Source organism: Halichoeres trimaculatus, unplaced genomic scaffold (assembly GCF_033239565.1).
Source record: "Halichoeres trimaculatus isolate MK-OKI-2021-1 unplaced genomic scaffold, fHalTri1.1 fHalTri1_scaffold_22, whole genome shotgun sequence".
Taxonomy (NCBI): domain Eukaryota; kingdom Metazoa; phylum Chordata; class Actinopteri; order Labriformes; family Labridae; genus Halichoeres; species Halichoeres trimaculatus.
Window position 1 is genome coordinate 6,591,625 of NW_027437200.1, and position 19,737 is coordinate 6,611,361.

At 41.3% G+C, this 19,737-nt stretch overlaps 2 protein-coding genes across 3 annotated transcripts in view; one reads left to right on the forward strand and one right to left on the reverse strand.

Annotated features, from left to right (window-relative positions):
- Positions 1 to 319: 319 nt before the first annotated feature.
- alpk1 (alpha-kinase 1) lies at positions 320 to 10,695 on the reverse strand. The gene is made up of 14 exons (XM_074699261.1): positions 10,541 to 10,695; positions 9,943 to 10,150; positions 9,384 to 9,538; positions 8,504 to 8,702; positions 8,160 to 8,219; positions 7,980 to 8,066; positions 7,825 to 7,901; positions 7,633 to 7,728; positions 7,449 to 7,556; positions 3,721 to 5,482; positions 3,374 to 3,521; positions 1,315 to 1,477; positions 640 to 826; positions 320 to 526 (listed from the first exon to the last, which is right to left on the reverse strand). Exons 2-14 carry the CDS (start codon positions 10,052 to 10,054, stop codon positions 327 to 329), a joined length of 3,354 nt encoding a protein of 1,117 aa, XP_074555362.1. The 5' UTR covers positions 10,055 to 10,150; positions 10,541 to 10,695; the 3' UTR covers positions 320 to 326.
- Positions 10,696 to 12,724: 2,029 nt separating this feature from the next.
- Positions 12,725 to 19,737, forward strand: part of LOC141784391 (RAS guanyl-releasing protein 2-like) — a 72,480-nt gene continuing 65,467 nt past the window's right edge. Inside the window, exon 1 of one of the 2 annotated variants that reach the window (XM_074662220.1) lies at positions 12,725 to 13,155. The gene's annotated coding sequence lies outside the window, so the exon portion shown is untranslated. The remainder of the gene's footprint in view (positions 13,156 to 19,737) is intronic. The other variant, XM_074662219.1, reaches the window with a different exon arrangement.

The following is a 19,737-nucleotide window of genomic DNA, read 5'->3' on the forward strand; positions in this document are numbered from 1 at the left end:
AAGAGATCCACTTTGTGTTCTATTGTGTTTATCTCTCTGAGACAACTCCTCTGTTGGACCCACTGCTCCTCACCCTCACACCTCTTTTTCATGACGTATACACAAACAAAAGTGGTAATACTTCAGACCATAAACATGTATATCATATGTATGTTTAACGGCTTGGTGAAGTGGGTTGTCATTACCTCAACTCAACGGTTAAAAGCTCATTTTTAGGTTGTTCTTATGATCATTCCGGTGTAATGAAATAATTCTCCAAGTATCACACCCTTACTTTCACGACACGTGTCTGCTGTGTAACGTTGATATAACTTTGCTGATGTTTCTCAGTCAGAATGTGGCAGTATGACCACTGGTGGAAGTTTAAGCACCTGACATATCTCATTGCACTCTGGACCATGTTGCACCTCCAGGAAGACCCTGAGACCTCCAGCAGCAAAGTTGGATGGTCCTTTGGGAGTCTTGGTGGAGTGGATCTGGGGGTCAGTGAGGTAGGTCAGCCCTTTGCCATTGGCTGTCACCCACCCTGAGAAACAGAGAAGAATGCAGAAACAAGGATGACCACGAAAACAATCTCATGAATAAATCTCCAGGGTAGAAAAACAAACACATTTTTCATGATGAGTGATGAACACAAACCTTGCAAGTCTACAACGACTTCTTGGCAGTCAGAAAACAGATAGGTAAAGTGTCCAAAGGCCAGGCCGTATTTTGTAGCCTTGAATCTCATTTCCTTCTTTTTGGTGTTGTTGGTCAGTTTGACAAAGTCTCCCAGCATGAATGGCTCCACTGTTATACAGCCCACAATCTCATTTCCATCCAAAATCTGTTCACAAGTGCAAAAAAGTGGAAGGTCATGGCACAGCATGTTTAAGATGCCAGCTTGTCCTTGATAAAGCTGTGTTTTATGGTGTAAATATGTTAAAAGTGATGGTAAGAAATGTTAGGAAGTGCTCTCTAACAACTCCCTACCACTAAATTGACTTTCAAATCATATTTTCACTTCTCATTTTTGTATAATGTATTGTTCTTTCAGACTTTTAACCAAAATAAAAAATCAGCCTGCTGTTATTTGAGTTTACCTGTCACCTGGAGGGTGTAATGAGGAATTATGTTTGAACTTTTCCAGAAGTGCTCGGAGGCTCCTGTAGGCAATCCTGTGCTCTCTCATGTATTTATAGAATATGTGGGGGTGTGTGTCAAAGAGGTATTAACATGTGTCAGTTTAAACTGAAATCTGTTGTCTCTACTTTCCCTCACTCAAGTAAAGTTCAAAGCATTTTATTGTTTGCCAAGCTCTTGATTTGGTCTTACCAGCAGAGCATCTGAGGGAATGAAGAAGATCTGAGCCATGACTTCCTTGTCATAGAGGCTCTTGTTGAATTCAGTCACATAGTACTGGGCTGTCATCTGACGCTCCACATCTTTCAGGTGAAACTGGATGGCCCTTGGGTGCAAGTAATCTTTCCCCACATAACTGAGAGCATAAATTCACAGATGAAGACAGAATTACATCCACTCAGGTTCAGCCTGAAATGTTTCTGCACAGTGCTCCCCTTTTTCACATTTCTTTATGTTACAGCTAGGGCTGAACAACCAACATTGCGTTGTAATAGCATGCAATTTTTAAATCGCAAAGGCTGCAAGTAGGAAAAAAGTTTCACATACACAGACCAAGAGGGAATATAGTAACTTGTATTCATTCTTCCTTAAAAACTAGCCAAAACCAAAATGCTGTTTTTTTCTGTCAAATAAAAAAAACAAACAAACCCTGTGAGCTACAAAGATCCATACAGTAGAAGCATTGTGGCTGGCAGAGCCATACCCCATGTAAACTTCATTCTGTATGGTTTGTTACTCTTACTGACAACTGGAGGTCATTAAAATGTCAGTGTTCCTTTTTCTATTTTCAATTAAGAAGTGCAAAATAAGACTTGTTTAATGTTAGCAGTACTCTTTGTTGTGTTGGTCATACTTGAGAATGACTTAAAACTTGTGTTTAGCGAACAATGCCAAAGAAAAACATCCCCCCAAAAATTATATGCTAAATCGCCACTTTAGTCCAAAAAATCGCAATTGGATTATTTTCCCAAATCATTCAGCCTTAGTTCATCTTCACTCTAAAACTCAATAAATTCATTTTATTCTCAAAATTCTACAAACAACACCCCATAATGACAATCTGAAAAAGTAACAAACAATGCATGTCAGAGCACAAACCAATTAAGTCAAAGGAATCGCTGTAGACCTCCAAGACAGTATTGATCTCCAGGCACAAATCTAGGGGTCCAGAAACATTTCTGCTGTTTTGAAGGTCCCAATGAGCACAATGACCTCTATCATCTGTATCATCTCTGTAGATATCTGAAAATGGCTGTACACCAACGCTCCCCATCTGAACTAATAGAGCTTGAGCGGTACGGCAAAAAAAGAATGGACCAAACTGCCCAAAGATAGGTAAGCCAAGTAAGGCTGAACAATTAACCAAATTGAAACTGACTTCGCAACTTAATAGAGTGCAATTTTCAAACCCGAAAGGCTGCAAAGAAAAAAAAAATGTATGTACACAGACCAGGAGGGAGTATAGTTACTTGTACTTGGTCTTTCTAGAAAAACCTGAAAAAGTCAATATGCCATTTTTTTCTGGCAAAAAAACTATGCTACCAAGATCCATCCTGTAGAATGATCGTGGCTGGCAGAGCCATACCCCTTGTTCGCTTTTATCTGTGTGATTTGTTACTCTTACTGACAATGGGAGGTCTGTAAAATTTCACAAAGTTCCCTTTTCTATTTTCAGTTTAAAAGTGCAAGAAAGAATTATTCATATGTTAACAGTAACCTTTGTAGTATTTGTCGTACTTGTAATAGTAATTTTATTGCCTTTGTTTTCAATGCTTGAGATGCCCCATATCCTGCTTCCTCGAGACACACCTCTGTCTCAATGTGGATTCCTGCAGCAGACAGAGGGGCGTGAAGAGTACCTTGGGGGGCTTTTCTCTCAAGCATAAATGTTAAGCTCGAACTATGTTCGAGGTCTTTCTTCACGTTGACCGCTTGCGTGTTGACTGACCTTTTTCTTTGCAAAGGAAAATAAAACCTTGCTGGCCTGCAGAAGTCTCTATTTCATTCTTCACCAGAAACAGGAAAATTTCCACAACATACAATAGAATGATTTATAGCTTGTGTTAGGTGAATTATGCAGAAGCTAAACGCCCCCCCAAAAAAAATCTCATGCTAAATCACAATCCCAATATTGGTCCAATTATTATTGTATTGTATTATTTTTCCAAAATTGTTGAGCCCTAGTGCCAAGCTTGTGGCATCATATTCAAAAAGACTTGAGACTGAAGACTCTTCGTATTTATCTACGTACCTGCTTAACCGTTCCTCTTGGTGTAAGAACTGCACCCATATGGCCCTCCTCTGCTTGCCTTCCATTCCCATTGGCTTCCCGATGTGAACACAGGTCTCTCTGGCTGTCCACAGCCCTGTGGCTTTGGAGAACTTTAAATGAAGAGCACCTGAAAAGGACGACATTTAGACAATTCACTGCACCATACACAGCTAGTACTTCTACAGCTGTATTTGTTTGGTTTTAATCCAACGCAATGCTAGTGGCTTTGGAAGACTGAGTCAATGCAGACTCCTGTTTTGGAAAGTCACTCCAAAGATATACTGGTAAGGCATACAAATATGACAACAATGGAAAATAAAACTTACAATGGGTTTTTTCAACATCTTGCTCCTTGAGTTTGAATTCTGTCTTGTTGCTTTGCAGTCTCTTCAGCAGACATCCATGGCAAACTCCTGCCAGAAGAGCTTGGTAGTCCTGCAGTGACAGCTCATACTGTCTCTTTGGCACCACAGCATTGGTATGCTTCAGGCAGCTGTAGCAAAAGGGGTTCTGAGGGACATTTACATCTTCACTCTCCTCCAGCATCTCAAATGAACTTTCTGTGGTTCCTTCAGTGGGATCACTCTGCTCTTGGACAAACTGGGAATGCTGTGGGGTTGGATTTGGTGAGAAATTCTTGGCAGCAGGTTTAAAAGATTTGTGGTCAACTTTGGTGCCCTTATCTGGGTCAGTACCATAGCTCCTCAGAGGTCTTGGGATGGACCAGGCTTCAGATTTGTGGGTTTTGTCTGGAAAACTAAGAGCTGAATCAGAACTTTCAGTATCAAGAGTTTCCAAGTCGAAGATGCTTTCATCACTCTCCGATGTTCTGCCAACTGGAGAAGTTCTAGTTTTGTATAGGCTGTGTGGTTGAGGTTTTCTGCTTGTGGGGGAGTTTGGGTCAAGTGAGACCTTCTCCCATGATGACTGGGAACCAAAACTGTCACCAAGGGAGCTGGAGGAGGTTTTGAGAGTCAGCTGCGATAGAGATTGTACTGCTCCCTCACTTATTGATGATTTCAGCAGCACACCAATCTCATCAGTCATCAAATGTTTGGAGTCAAGAGTCTCCATTCCAGCTTGTGCCATCTGATATCTCTCTGGATCACTGTTGTTTGAGGAAGTAATGGGGACTGGATGGGAACCAGTAACAGAGTTACAGCTCTGAAACTCCTGCTTCCTGTTTCTCTCTGCAGACTCTGACATGTCTTCCCCATCGCTCTCAGTGGTCAGACAGCTTTGATCGCTAGCATCTGTAGCACCTCCAACAGCTGAACTCCCTGTGTAGCTGATGTTGTTGCTTGGCCTTGGGGACCCTGAGCTGCTCATGGAGATTTTGTGCCACGAGGACCCAAGGTCGTCTGTGTTATCCTGAGTGGTACCTGTGTCACACTGTGGTAGGATGTGCTCAGAGGATACACCTGAACCTCTCTGTTGGGGTTCCTCTCCTTTAGGGGCATCATTTGGTTCACTGCTGGCCTTGGTGTGACACTCATTGTTTGGATCACCAACTGTTGTCCAAAGTGTGAGACAGAGCTTTGCCCTGTCTATTTTGGCTCCAGTCTCTGGACGGCTTAAGCTAGCTGTCTCACACAGTGATGCATGATACTTTCTGAACTTCTGCATCACCTTGGCAAAACCCTCCAAAGTAAAATTTACATCTGTGTCTGTGATGTTTCTGTAGCTGTCAGGAATAAAGGATCCCTTGTCTGAATTGAGAAAAGGCTTCACCTGCAACAGCAGCTTGACTTGGGTGATGAGATGCATGATTTCAGCACAGAGGCCATCTTTGTTATGAGTTTCAGGCTGAGAGTAATCGTAGAATGTTGCCAAAGCTTTGTGACAAGCTTGCGTTGACTGTGTGATAAGCTCCTGAGAAGTGCCGAGCCATTTGTGAGTGACAGTGAGGGAATAAGCAGCCTTGACGAAGGTGTGCAGTTCCTGCTGACTTGAGACAAGTTCGCCCTCTGCTTTAGTGAGCAGGCCAATCTCAAAAGCCTCTCTAGCCTCCTGGAGGAAAGACTTCCTGTGAGAAGTGGGGCACTGCACTGAGAAACTGTATGATAAGAGGCAGGTCCCTTGAGTTGCCTGAAGGAAACAAAGAGGAAAACCACAGTCAAGCAGAAGCACAGTCCAGGCTAAGCTCTTTACACTGTCTACAGAATGTCAGGACACTCAGGCCTTCATGTTTGAAGGAATTTGCTTCTCACAAATGGACATCGTGGGAGATAATCTGTATCATTTGCACTCTTAGGAATAATCTGCGTGGTTGAGGTGAAAGGGAGCCGCAGGGTAGAGCATGCAGGGTGACTAACACAACCATGAAAAAACAGTTTACTCGCACGTCTTAATCCAATACCTTTCTTTGATAAATCTCATACTCTGTTGGGTGATTCTGTTGTAAATGATGAATCATATTTGTTGTATAAAAGTGAGCCCTGTTGGTACCTCCTCGGGGAACACTCACTTTACAAATGTTGCAAGACGCTGTTTTACTATCATTGCTTTGAGAAGTAGGCCCACAAAGCGGACATGTTTGCAACGTGGTTTGATTTACAGCAGCCGTAAAGTGTGACGGTACTGAAAACTGGATCGGTCCCGATCGCGTAACGAAATTCGGTACTACCCGATCATCCAAAAACAGCCATATCGGGTACTGATACCAATCTGTGTATCGGATCAGGATATCCCTAGTGTTCACACATCAAATGTTGCATGCATACTGTCAAGACAGTGCTCGTAATGGATTAAGATATCTTATTTGGCACAAGATAAATGAAAACTGTTTAAAAAAGGATTTTCAGAAGTTACTCATTTTCTGCTTGTTCAAAGAAAAATAAAACTCTCACTGACAAGCCTAAAGGTAGGGGAAAAAAAATAAAAGAAAGATCAAATTGTGCCCAATTAATAAAATACATCAATAGGATCTACCATTAGCAGAGCTAGCATCTCAAGCCTTTAGTCCCCCTTGTAGAACAAATTTATCTATTGGACATGCAGTCACAACTGCCCCCTCTGTCCAAAACCTCAGCATCAACCTGGATCCCACTTCCTCCTTCAAATCACACAAGAACATCACCAAAACATCCGTCTTCCACCTGTGTAACTCGGCACGTCTTCATCCCAACCTCTCCTTCACTGCTGAAACACTTATTCATGCTTTCAGACCCTCCAAACTGGACTATTGCAAAAGCATTCTTAATGGCCTCCCGTCCACCGACCTTTAAAAACTTAAGTATGTCGGAAACTCAACACTTTTTCAGATCGTCCAACACCAACCTCATTTTCAAGACAGCTTACAAGACCTGACTCCCACTATCATAAACTCTCATTTCTGGTTTTATTCTCTGTATCTGTATTTGTTTCATGTCTTGTAACTTTCAAGCACTATATAAAGCTGATTTATCATTATGGTTATCTTTAATGTTTGCTGGTTACACATTATTCTATTTCTCATATTGGACACAAACCATAAATAAAAAATCTTGAGGATCTACTCTGAGAAATCATACTTAAGAGCCAAGCCCCACCTGTTATTACTTTTGACTCATTCATTCAGTTCACTGGACATTCTCCTTCTATATATAGATGTTAAACTTTCATATGTGAATGTATGTCAAAAGGTTCTTCTTGTTTCACCAAACCTCCACGTACGCTTAGAGTAGTCACTTTAAAGTGTCAGGACAGTCTTCACATCCGCCGTGTTCACCTGTCATCCAAATCCAGATGAGACGGCACTTGTTGGTGTGTTTTGTAGAAACTTCATCTCATCTCAAAGACTCATTCCTTCATTGTATGCTAGACAGACTTTAAGGTGAGAAGTTGTCAAGGCCATAAACCATAAACTGATGATAGCCATGACCTAGATGAGTCGTAATTCTCACTGCCACAGAGCTGTTACAGTGTTTAAACAGGCATATTTTATTGAGCCTGTTTGATGAAATGTAAGCAAAGTTCAACCTTTAACCTTAAAGACCAGTGCTTGTGTGTCATCTAAGGGGGTAGGGGATGCAGTGTCATCATTCATTTTAACCACATACATCTATGGACGTACCACATTGGTCAACACATAGAGTGATGTATACTGGCTGTACACTACAGCCATCTTTGCTGCCTGGGCTGCAGACAGAAGCCGATGACTCACATCCCCGAGTAAAGATCTCTAAAAAAAAAGAGAAGACATCAGAGAGTTATCAAGTCAGCCACACACAAGATAATTCAGCACTATCAGGACTCACTAGGTCAATATCTGGATTTTTCCTGAATGTATTGAAGTCTTCATCGTTCATTGACACCAGTATGCTGGCAAGTATTCCAAGAGAGGTCCCAATGCCCTGGAAGAGCAAAGGTTTACAGCAGTGATTAAACAAAGGAAAGCATGTTTACAGGCTTATCATGAGACCATGATAAGGACAATACTGCTGTAGTACCTTCTTATCAGGTTGAGGAAGAGCATAGAAGCCAACCAGAGAAGCCCAGATGAGCTCTGCAGCCTCCAACCAAAGACCTGAAACAGTGACAAAATCACTTTAGTTTGGATGTGAGAGTGGAGGAAGACGTTTCTTTCACCCAGGCTCACACTTACCGAGCTTTTGCAAAATCATCCCTCGTACTTGAACACTAACAGCCTGCACAAGAGCCTGGTCACTCTCAGAGTGGTACACCCAACAACCTGCTCAACAACACAGAGGATTTTTTTTTTCTTTTTGCTCGTAAAAAATGTTGCAAAAAAAAAAAATTAGAAACGATAAAGCAATGAACTAACCTGTAGCTCCCTTGTTGTTAATGAGACTGCTCAGTATGTATTCTGCCTTCTGCAGTTTGCCTGTAGGGAACATGCTTTACTCTTATCTCAATCTGTACAGAACAAAATCTAATATCTCTCCAATAAAAATGTGTAATAATGACAAAGTAATAACTGCAGTTTCATATATAATTTCTGTTTAATGACTTAACATCAATCACTACTTATTTCCCAAATGATCGTTAAGATAGTGCTTGGGGTATTACTCATCCATTCATTCATTCTGTACCCGTTGATACACATAAAACTAAAGCTCATCACCACATGTTCCATTCTCTACAGCCCGTCCCTGTACCACACCTTACCAGAGTTAAGGTAAACTCGGGCCTGTCGTATGACCAGCTGTGGGGCCACAGGGGTGCCACAATGGTGTTTGTAGAGAAGCTTAGTGATATCCATCAAGCGTTTGGATTCGTCAGTCCAGTAAAGGAAACGGTCCACTAAGAAAATGACTGACAGTGCAGTGTGTGCCTCCCGAGCCACGATGGCAGCCTTTAAAATAGCCTTAAAACACATTTAACAATGTTAACAAACATGTATTTTTGATCATGTTGCATCACCGTCATAAAGAAGAAAAGCACTCAGGGAACGCAGACCTCCGCCAAGCATATTGTGATTGTCACCAACACTTTAGTCTTACTTTAATGTTATACTCCCTTTCAGCAGACTGTCTGCTACAATTTGATGTTAGTTGCAGGTTTGAACGATAATTTGTTTCCTGACAGTGTTGGAAATTATGATGACCCAGTACATATTTCTTACTCCAGATCTTGGTATCCAGAATGTTGCCAGGTTCTGGAGCGTACCTTTACATCTGTCAGAAATTATGGTGACCTTGTCTTGTATTGTTTTGCAAAGCAATCTGACCATTTATCACATATGGTAAAAATAGCCCTATCTCACAATGATAAAGAATCCTTTAAAAAAGTTTTGGATCCAGACAGTGATCTGGATCACCTCCAAAATTTAATCACTTCTTCCTTATCCCATTTTGAACATTTTCCTGAAAGTTTCATCAATTTTTTGAGTTAGAGGAATTACTCAAACCCACCTCTGATGTTGCCAGAATTTCTCTTAAAAAAGGGAGAAGAGCAGGCGAAACTAGAGGTGAGAACTGTGAATTATCAGAAGTCATACAGTGTTGTTCCAATATTTCTGTGAAATGAATGAAGTTCATATTATTACCAGCAGCTGAGGTAAGTGTTTGCTGATGAGGTCACTGAGGTTGGTCTTGTCATTAGCAAGGACGGACTGCTTGTACTGCCACTTCTCTGGCACAAAGGGCCACTTCATCTCTACTGCATCCTGCAGGAGTGAGGCCAGTTCTTCACACAAGATGTCTATGAAGAAAAACATACAGAGATATGTACTTTTATATGTTGAAGTGTAATATTTACACCCAGAGGTTGAATACAGAAGTACAATAGTTTTGTGTGACAGTTAAATCATGTGTAACCTCATCAATATTGAACTATTTCACTTGTCTGTTAACTTTTATTTATTCATCTTGTTATTATTAGGCATTTCCCTGTATTTTGTAGTTTTGTTCTTTCCAAAAATGTGTACTTTTGCATTCTACATCCACTAACTTGTATGCCCCCACCCCCCCAAAAACAACAACAACAAAAAACAAAACAAAACAAAAAACCAAAAAACCTCCTTACACTTATCTGAATCTGATTTCCTCATCTCCCTTTCCTTTCTGTAATGAAAAGTGACCCAACAGCACCCCCCAGTGTCTGACCTTTGCAGCTACAGTAGTTCAGCCTCTCTGTCTCTGTGGGCTGGCTGGACTGCTGGTCTTTTGCTGTTTTGAGACACTCCTCCAGCAGTTTCCCCACCTCCTGGCTGTCCATTCTGGTAAACAGCTATGGATGAATGGATTTCCGCCTCTCTTGGTCTCTTCTGCCTTCTGACCCAGGAGTTTAAAACTGTTTAAAATGACCAGATTCCTGTTGAGAAAGAATTGCAACATTAGTGTGCCATGTAACTTGTAAAGACGTTTCTACAGCCAACACAACGGCAGTTAAAAGAAAGGAGTATATCCCTTTAATTCTATGATTTTGCGGCTGCATGTCCTCTATATCTCTCTCCTGCCAGTTTTGTATGTTTTCTATCAGATTTCCAGAGGAATAAAATTTTCATAATTTACAAAGTAAAATTTAAGTTTGAAATTTACTTTCATTTTCAGAATAACTTACAGCTAAAGCAAAGAAGTGACGAAACACACATGGTCACAAATAATACTGTAGTAAGCGTTAAGGTGCTACTTTTGTATCCAATATTTCCGGATTTCATGTCAAAAACTACAGTTTAACTCATTTGGCAACAACAAAACAAACCTGAGACAGACGTAAATGCTAACGGAAGTCAGTTCGTCAGAGTTTTCCTCTCCCGGAAGTTAAACATTAACTCGAAACAACCGTAAACTTGTCAACAATGCTTGATTCAAGTAACAATTTTAACCTTAAGGTACCAGAGCCTCTTGCCATGCAACTTCCCATGTCTTCTTCGTGGGGCAGGACTTTAATGTGTTGCCTTCAAGTGTAGTCGGGAAAAGCTACACTCCAAATGGATAGGAACGCTTCAAGTACAAATCCAAACATGTAACAGAAATAAAACGTGTGAATCTATGAGTCCTTTGGAAAATGTTGAATACCATGTGACTTAGCTTTATTTTTGACTCAATTTCAACAAAAAATTCTGTAAAGAGTTTTTGGTGGGTTCCAATAACGATCATTATTGTTCAAGCCAAACCAAGAGAGTTGATTTTTTTGATGTACGGAATTGTTTTTAGTCTTAAGTCAACATATGTACACAGCAGATCAAAAGTTTAAGACCACAGCGCAGCTCAAAGTAAATAAATAAATAAATAACGAACCCCCTTTTAAAATAGAAACAAAAGTTTGAGAAAATGACTCAGTAATGATGCGCTCCACTGTTCTTGTTGATTACTTGTATGCTTGATGCAAGTGTTTCTAATAGGCTAGTTGCTCCGCGTGGTGAAGATGGCCTCAAGAAAGACATCCACTGTCTGGACCTGATTTCCATTTTGTAAACTTCCCAAGCCATCTACCCTCAAATGAACTCAATGTGATTTAGACCAGGGGGAAAAGCAGGATGGTCCCAAAGAGTGAGCTTATTCCCCTGGAAAAAGTCCTCTGACAGGCGACCATGGTGAACTGCAGTGTTGTACTGTTGGAAAACCCAGTTATTACCACACAGACCAGGACCCTCAGTCATGAAGGGGGCCCCCTACAACATCACCACATAGCCAGCTGTAGTTTGACGCCCCTAACCAACCTGAAGCTCCATTCCACTGAGGGACCCCAGATCATGATGGCGCCCCCTCCACTGGGCCACGTAGTAAACCTCTCAAGTGGGATCTCCTTGTGATGTCAGTAACATTGAAAAAATGGAATGAGGTCTTTGAAGACTGATTTTTCTTCAAGCCTTTCTCTTACAGATGTCATCTAATAGTTATTGAGCTGCTGTTGGCACCGGTAACAGCTTCATTTGGGTCGAGGATTGTCCCATGTCCAATTAAGTGCTGGTGAATTTTTTTTGGGTCTACCACTTGAATTTTTTGTTCTCTGACCCTCAGGCTCTGTGAAGATATTCAAAATGAATGTCTCACTGCATCCAACCTCAGCAGTGATGGCATGTTGCGAGGGGCTTTGCTCATGCAACTCAACAATACTAACAACGTTCAGAGAGAGAAAGCTTTTTAGCCTTTGCCATTAGGAGGTCATGACAGTGTGGATACCTGATAGAAAATGACATTGCATCAACATTTTTGTGCAGATTTTGTCTTTCAGCGGCTGTGGTCTTAAACTTTTTATTAGCTAATGAGCAGCCTTTACTGTATTTAAACCCCAGTCCAACAGTGCAAAATTTAAATTTGTGCAATTTTTCAACTGGTCTCAAACATTTGATCACGTGTTTGTAAAGGCTATAAAACGTAATATCTGTGTATCAGTCCTCTTAGTTAACCCTGTATGACGTGAATGCAACGTATGACGTTAAAAGGGGGCGGAACCCACCCTGCAGCAACAGGTATGTGCACGGGGCAATGTCACAGGATGAATCCAGCATGTAACTGATTTGATAAAAATTTATTGAAAGCAACAGCTGCATTACAAATCTGTATCTACCAAAAATAAACAAAAAAAAAAAAAAAAAAGAAAAAGAAAAAACTGAAGAACTTTATTTCATTGATTCAAGCCATGATTGTAACATTTCATTAATGCAATAGTCTAGGGCAGTCACTCAAAAGCGCTAAACTCTTGATCAACTGTGAAAACTAAACAAAACAAAAAATAAAAACAAAAAATCCCTCTCATTCAGAGATGTGTTCAAAGGCAGTACAAAACCTGAGAGCCGCACAGTACAGGGAAGGGCTTTTGATTGGCATGTCGCATTGATGCCGCATAGCAGCCAATAAAATGACAGATTGTTGTTGTGCCTAATGGCGCGTGGCAGCTCGCACACATCAAGCATGTGCACCGACTGTGGTGTTGCTGTGATACTACCAATAGGCGGGACTGTCGCTCTGCAGTGTGTCCGAGAGACGCACAGCTGGAGCTGGAACTGAAGGCTTCACGCGGTCCAGCAGGCACCAGATGACTGCACAGCTCAGCTGCTTCACCAAACACACTTCACAGCCTCAAGTTGCTGACCAAGTACGCCAGGAGGGGGACTTGTAGGGCTAACGTGCCGTGAAAAAAAAAATACCCGCATAGCTCATTCAGAGGAGCTTCTGCACCAACTCTGAAGCAGGACCCGAGCGTCTCCTGATGAGTTCCTCTCTCAGCCTGAGCTGCCGTCCCCACTTTGTCGCCAGACACACGTTTTGAGTTTCGGTGATGCTGGTGATGTAACGATTTTAGCGCTCACTCTACAACTGTTCTCACCACAGCCTCCTCTTGCTGAGTATGGGACTCGTCAAACTCTGAAGGTAAGAAATATGACACAACTTGCATGTTTGTGCGGAACTGAGGACATTTGGACATATTTACGCGCCAGTGGTTTCAGATGGCTCATGTTTTCACACTTACTTACAGATAAAATGAGTTTTTTTCTTTGTGCGGTCACTCCTTGATGAGTTCATATATCAGTATGAATGTAATCCATTGTTGTGCAACAGTAGATAAGCTCACGCATGGACTTGTTTTCCTGCACTATCAACTGCATCAATGACAGCCCGGGGTGTTCACGTTGACTCATTTGGGTCTACTTTGTGTAGGAAAGAATGCTCACAGCTGCTGGGCTCTGACTTGTGGCAGCTCTCCGATATTTACAAGTTCATCTGATGGAATTAACTGGTGAAGTCATTTTGAGAAGAGGGGCATCGATCCTCAGTGGGGGTGGGGGGGGTGGGGGGGGGGGGGGTGGGGGGTGGGACGGCTGTTCCTATAATTAGGTTGCTGAAGAGCCAAGCTATTTGTCCTGCTTTGACTGATGGAGGGTGATGAAGAAAAACCTTTTGAATGACATCTTGGATGAGGAGGGACAAGAATAGATGCAGAAGTGCAATATGATTTAGAGCAGTTTCCATGGAGGAGTTATCCATCCAGTAACAGAGCTGACAGGTTGATCTGCTGGTAACCAATTAACACCTGCACACATCATCTCCACATGACAGCCAGGTTTCTCTGACTTCCTGTTTCAAGTTAAAGGCTCTAATAATGTTTCATCTGTTGCTTACCCTTTGTGTCTGCAACCTGTGGGGTGAAGAGTGAGTTAGAATGATATAACTTTTACTTATTGTAGTTATTGCTTGTAGCAAGATGGACACCATCATCATCCAATTATCCTCAGTTTAGATTTACATATAAGACAACAAGGAACATTTAGCCTTTAATGCCTGAGCCGCAGCATGTCTGCCTGTACTTTATTTATTTATTAAGATCATAAAAAAACAGAAAGTTACCTGTGAGTGAGTGGTTTGGCTGACTTTTGGGAACACTAGGAAATTCCAATTTACTGCATGTTATATGAAAGTAAAACTGTTTGAAATAAAGAAAAACAAAACAAACAAAAAAAAACAGAACAGCCTGTCCCTCTCCTAGCACCAGAAGTTTAACATCTGGAGGGACTCTTGGTATATTACAATTCAAAACAAGACAGTACAGAACTTATGAGCCATCACTGCAAAAAAATAATAAAATAATGCTAGCTGTTAACAGGGATGGGTACCTTTCACATTTGAAACAATACGGTACTGATGTATCTTTCCAAGGCAGATGGACCTGCCTGATTCGGATTCTGAAATCCTGCAGATCCATCTTGCTAGGCTCCATTGACCAACGAATTCACTCAGCTTAATTCTAACCGACCCAATCAGGGCAGAAAGGTGGGAGCTGCAGGAGCTGTGGTGATGAGCAGACGTGACGTCAGCAGGCTTTCATACTTATCAGTGTTCCTTTGATTCTTAAGTTAACTTTACAAAAACAGCAGCAGTCCTCTAACACCATTATCACAGCTGTTTCTTGTGTTCCTGTAGTTGTTCGTCTGTTGTTTCTAAGCAGCAGCGCACATAAGCTACGCCATACCGTGGCTTGATGTGGATTGGTCTGTGGTGAGGGTCAATCAGAACGGTCGTCCAATCACCAGCTGCTGATTTTTTTGAAGGTCCTGCCTCTGAAAACAAATCCGAAGAGTTGCTACCCAGATGGACTAGTGAAATAATTCTGTGGCTGAAATATGAAACTGTCCGTCTGGCATACTGATGCCCTGTACCTGGCAATAGGTATTGGTACTCGATGATACCAATTTTCAGTACTTTTGTGTGTCCATTTAGTAATAAATATTAATATGTTTGTTAATAAAATCTCAAGTTTTCAATTAACAATATTCAGTATTTCCCTGACCATCGTATAGGGGGTGCCTTCCCCTGGAAGTCAAGTTCGTTTTATTTTCCATAATGCCAGATCACAGCAGAAGTGATTTAGTTACTTCTCTCATAAATCAGATCTATAGATTTTTATTTTAAAATGTATTTAACAGACTAAATGGCCTTATGTTATTTATCTAATTTACATGACAGAATGTCATTTGTATGTTGTTGCGTTCACATTTCTCCTCATGCTCTTTTGGGCACGACGAATCTCCACCCCAGCGCGTTCACAGACACACAAACACGTGTGTGCATTTACACACTCAGACAAGCACATTCGGTATAGCTGACAGAGAGCTGTAAAACCACCACAGAAACATTTACCAACTTTTTCTTTGTGATGATGCCACACAAGCGCTCCTGCGCTCACCCCTCACTGCTGACCCCCCAGTGGCTGTAAACAGAGGGGAAACACTGATATAAAAACTTGCAACGCTGTGGACAATCGCCTTCTCTTCCACTCTCTGACAGTCACAAGGATGCGTTTAGGCACCTAAACATGGTACCTTTTGATTTTATGTGAATTGGTACTCAATACCATAGTTTGGTTGGTACCAATAAAAGTACCTAATTCAGTACCAATCCCTAGCTGTTAAGCACTTTAAGCAAACATAGCATCTGAAAGAGGATTTAAAAAATATACAAACATATATTTAGTGGCCACTTAGCTAAACAGACTTGGTGAAAAGCGATATAGTATTCAAAGATTTTTATTGAACTGTAAATGAATGTTCAAGTTTTTACAAAATGCATAGATAAATAAATATGAACACACAAAGGTGTATTTAGTGATCACCTGCAAGAAATATATAGTTTGGAGGCCAAAGAACAAGAGAGTTTCTGTATGAAAAAAAAAAACTGTATTCATTGACATTTTAATTGTTCAAGGAGAGAGTGTTCAATCTTGAATTGGACTGCTTAGAGTCCTGTTTCTGCACACTGTACCTTCAGATAAGCCAAAGCTGATAATAGCAGGGTGCTCTGTTCTGGTGTCTAATAGTGTTGATTTATTGTCAATTATGACACATTATTTTTGATTTTCAGTATCCACTGTTTATTAGACTCTCTAATTTAAATGTAAAATAAACCTGAACAGCATGTTTGCATCTTTCGAACCTTGAAGTCAGACGATAATGACCACTGTCATAGATTGGTGAATGTTGATGAGAAGTCTCTGCAGCCTGAGAGCAACACTGAAGGCCACACACTGACTCATTATGAGAAAGCCTTTGCTGCTGAATTAAACAAGTGAAAGGTCAGAAATACTTTACCCATTTTATTTTTGTTCAGGCAGCCCCCTCATTACCTGTCCTCTCTCAGCGGCTGGAGCGGTCTGACTGCGGTGATTGAGGGTGATTTTCTCTCAAAGAGCAGCAGGGATTACAGGAGCCATCTTTGAGAGCTGGGACTGCTGATTGCTTGTTCCACTGCATCTTTACTGACTCCCCCCCTCTGCCTTATCTGCCCATGTTTTGGCTTCAGAGCAGTGGGATTTGACTCTAAGCTGTGACTGGCAGCCTGTCTGAACATTTGGAAGTCTAAGCAGCTGTATTTTCAGCCTATTGCATCCTTATGGGAGGCAGAAACTTCAGTTCTCTTCACAGTTCATGTTGTGGCTGATTTGGCTGAATGTTGCTGATTAACTGCTCCTCCTTTGAATATCAGACAAGTCAGCTCTGTGTGCACTCAGCGTCTGATTCTGAGGATGCAAATAAGGCGGCAATCAACACCAGCCATCATATGCATGTGCCCACGCGGACAAATCTGTCAGAAATCAATAAAAGAATTAGCCCAAAGTCCATTTTGTCAGGCTGTAGCTTGTCTGATCACTCTTGACCTTTGTGATCCGACTTCCTCAAAGTGGTGCTTGACTTCAAAGGAAGAAAAGGTTTTAAGGTCTGGAGGCACTTCAAGATTAGAGATGAAATCAACTTGAAGACATTTTGTTAAAGATGCCCTGCATCTCTGTTGCACCTTCCTCTCCTCAGCTGCCGCAGTGCAATTACTCCAGGCCTGTGGAGCAGCCACCCTTGATATTTAGCATCACCTCCTCCACCTCTACCTGCAGCAGTGTGGGGCTTATCAGTGAAGCCAGCTATAATTGGATCTATTGTGAAGGGCTGCTGTTTTATGCCAAATGCCCAACAGCAAAAAATAGAATCTGAGAGGAGGAGGAGGAGGAGAAGGAACAAAAAACCAAGGCAGAATATAGTGTGTGAGAGGGAGTTAAAACTCAGTAATTACAGAGAAGCAGCTCTGCTGGACACGTGTGCTGGATGTTTGCCATCATTGGTGCGAATGGTCCGATGCACTTTTCGCCCCTGTCCACTGCCTCTCCTTTATCACTCTTAATTAGCTGGTCCCATTTATTCCTGCACTGCTCCTTTACCTTTACTCCATAGATCAACCTTTCTATTCCCAACCAACAACAATGACAAACTGAGTGAAGTATTTAAAGATGACTATCTGATGCATCTATATGACCTACAAATGCACAAGATCAATGACAGAAAGACAGATTTTTCCTGTATTGTTTTTATGACTGTGAATTATGTAATAGTGATCTGGAAGAGGTGTCAGACAAAATCAATCTTGCATCTGCTTTCCTCAGCAAAGATTCTCATTCAACTGATTAAAGAAAGCAGCGTGAGGTCTAAAACTTGTAAAACAATGTGCTCCAGACAAAACCTGCAGAGACCAAAATCAGGACTGTCTCTGTAGGCTTCAATATTGACACAAACTAAAAGTCTTTCCTTGAAAACCGAAACTAACCATGGTACGTTGACCATGCTCACATGTTGACAGCCATAATTGATCATACACCCTCTTCTGGTAAAACTGGAGGTAGTTAGGTCTGTCCAGGTTAGGACACTTAGAATAATACTTAGAGTAACATGTCTTAATGTTGCCAAATGTTTTTATGTCACAATACCATTTAATCCATTTCCAGAAATCTTGACGCCATAAAGGTCCCATATTATGCAAAAATCACTTTACTAAGTCTTTTAGTGAAATTTGTGGGTCTTTGGCTTTCCTCCCAGCTCACAAAATGTGATATTTAATGACAAAGCCTGTATTAAGTAGTGCTTGTGAATGTAAAATACTGACCAAAAACAAGCTGTTTGGATTTTGGGGATTTGCCGACGTCAGCGATTCCCTTTTTTGACCAATCAGGAGCAAGTCTGACCTGATTGGTCCACCGGGGCAGATACCCCCGAACCCCCTTCCCACGCACTTCTCTCCCCACAGCTGGAGAAATATATCTTCAGGAGCGGGGAGGAGAATGCTAAAGTTGAAGAGCCATCACTGCTCTGTTTTTGGCTGTAAACAGCCACATAGTTCCATGCACAAGCTTCCCATCTCGGAAGAAGACAAGACTAAGTGGCTAGAGTTCATTTATCAAGGAAATTAACCAGCTACACTCAGTAAAACTGTGCATGTATGAGCTAGTCACTTCATGGCCGACTGCTTTTCCAAATTTGGACAGCACAACAGAGAGCTAGTGAATAGACTGGTCCTGAATCCAGGTGCATTACCAGCCATCCACCAACAAACCTGGGACCCTGGAAATGTGAGTATTTTTAATGCTGTGTGCTGTGGAGCAGATGTGAGAGCGTTTCCTCAGTGTTTCCCCCTGTCTCTGTGTTAGCTTCAGGATGCTAACTTTAGCGGCGGTAAGCCTGTTGTTTTAGCCTGTAATGTTACGGTAAACGAGCTTCACTGTTTTCTAAACATTGTGCACTCAGAGCTCAGTGACGTGGAAGAGCCGGGCGGTATCAGCGGTGTCTCATTTACATATGAAGGCCACGCCCACTAAATCAGAGTGTTCTAAACAGAGGGGCTATGAGGGCCTGGAAACAATGCTGCTGTGCTTGATTTATTGGCTTTTTGGACCAAAACATATTACTACCATTTCATGAGGACATCAATGATCCATATTTAACTGCAGAAAAGGAGCAGAATATGGGACCTTTAAATAGTGAGCATATATAAAGGATTTTTGTCAATTTGTTGTCTGATGTCCTCATGGTGCCTTTGTGATGTTCTCATGTTCTTCAGTGCCAGCAGTGAACTTTCTTTGACCCCACACACTGCAGCCTTTGAAAAGCTTCCTTGTAGCTGTAAGTTGCCTACACTTAAAGTTTAAGTGCTGCTGTTAGTGTAACACCTCTACAGGCCTAACCCCCACGGGATTGGCTGGTGAAAAACGATTCTCATGTAAAACTGCAGACTGTTTAAATTTTTGGCTTGCAATTTTTCAATTCCCCAAAATAAACAATCCTTTCAGCTTATATTCGTTTTTTGAAAAAAATATTTTTTACATATAAAAATCTTGGATCTTTAGCAAGGAACCAAAGATAGTAACTTTTTTGACTTTTATTTTCTACATAAAATTGAAAAATTTTAAAAATGTCACAGAAGTAATAGAGCCTCATTATGTTCCACAACTATCTAAAGTTGGAAATTTTAATTTCAAAGTATTTAAATGAGTTCTCTCTAAAGAGTTTATCAGTCTGTATTCTTGCTTCTTGCTGCCACCATACTGCAGTGGATAGAGAATTCACAATCCTGCTGCACGTTTGGGTAAAACAAGTACTTCAGATACTCTCATGTAATGATTATTTAAGCTTGTGGTTAATA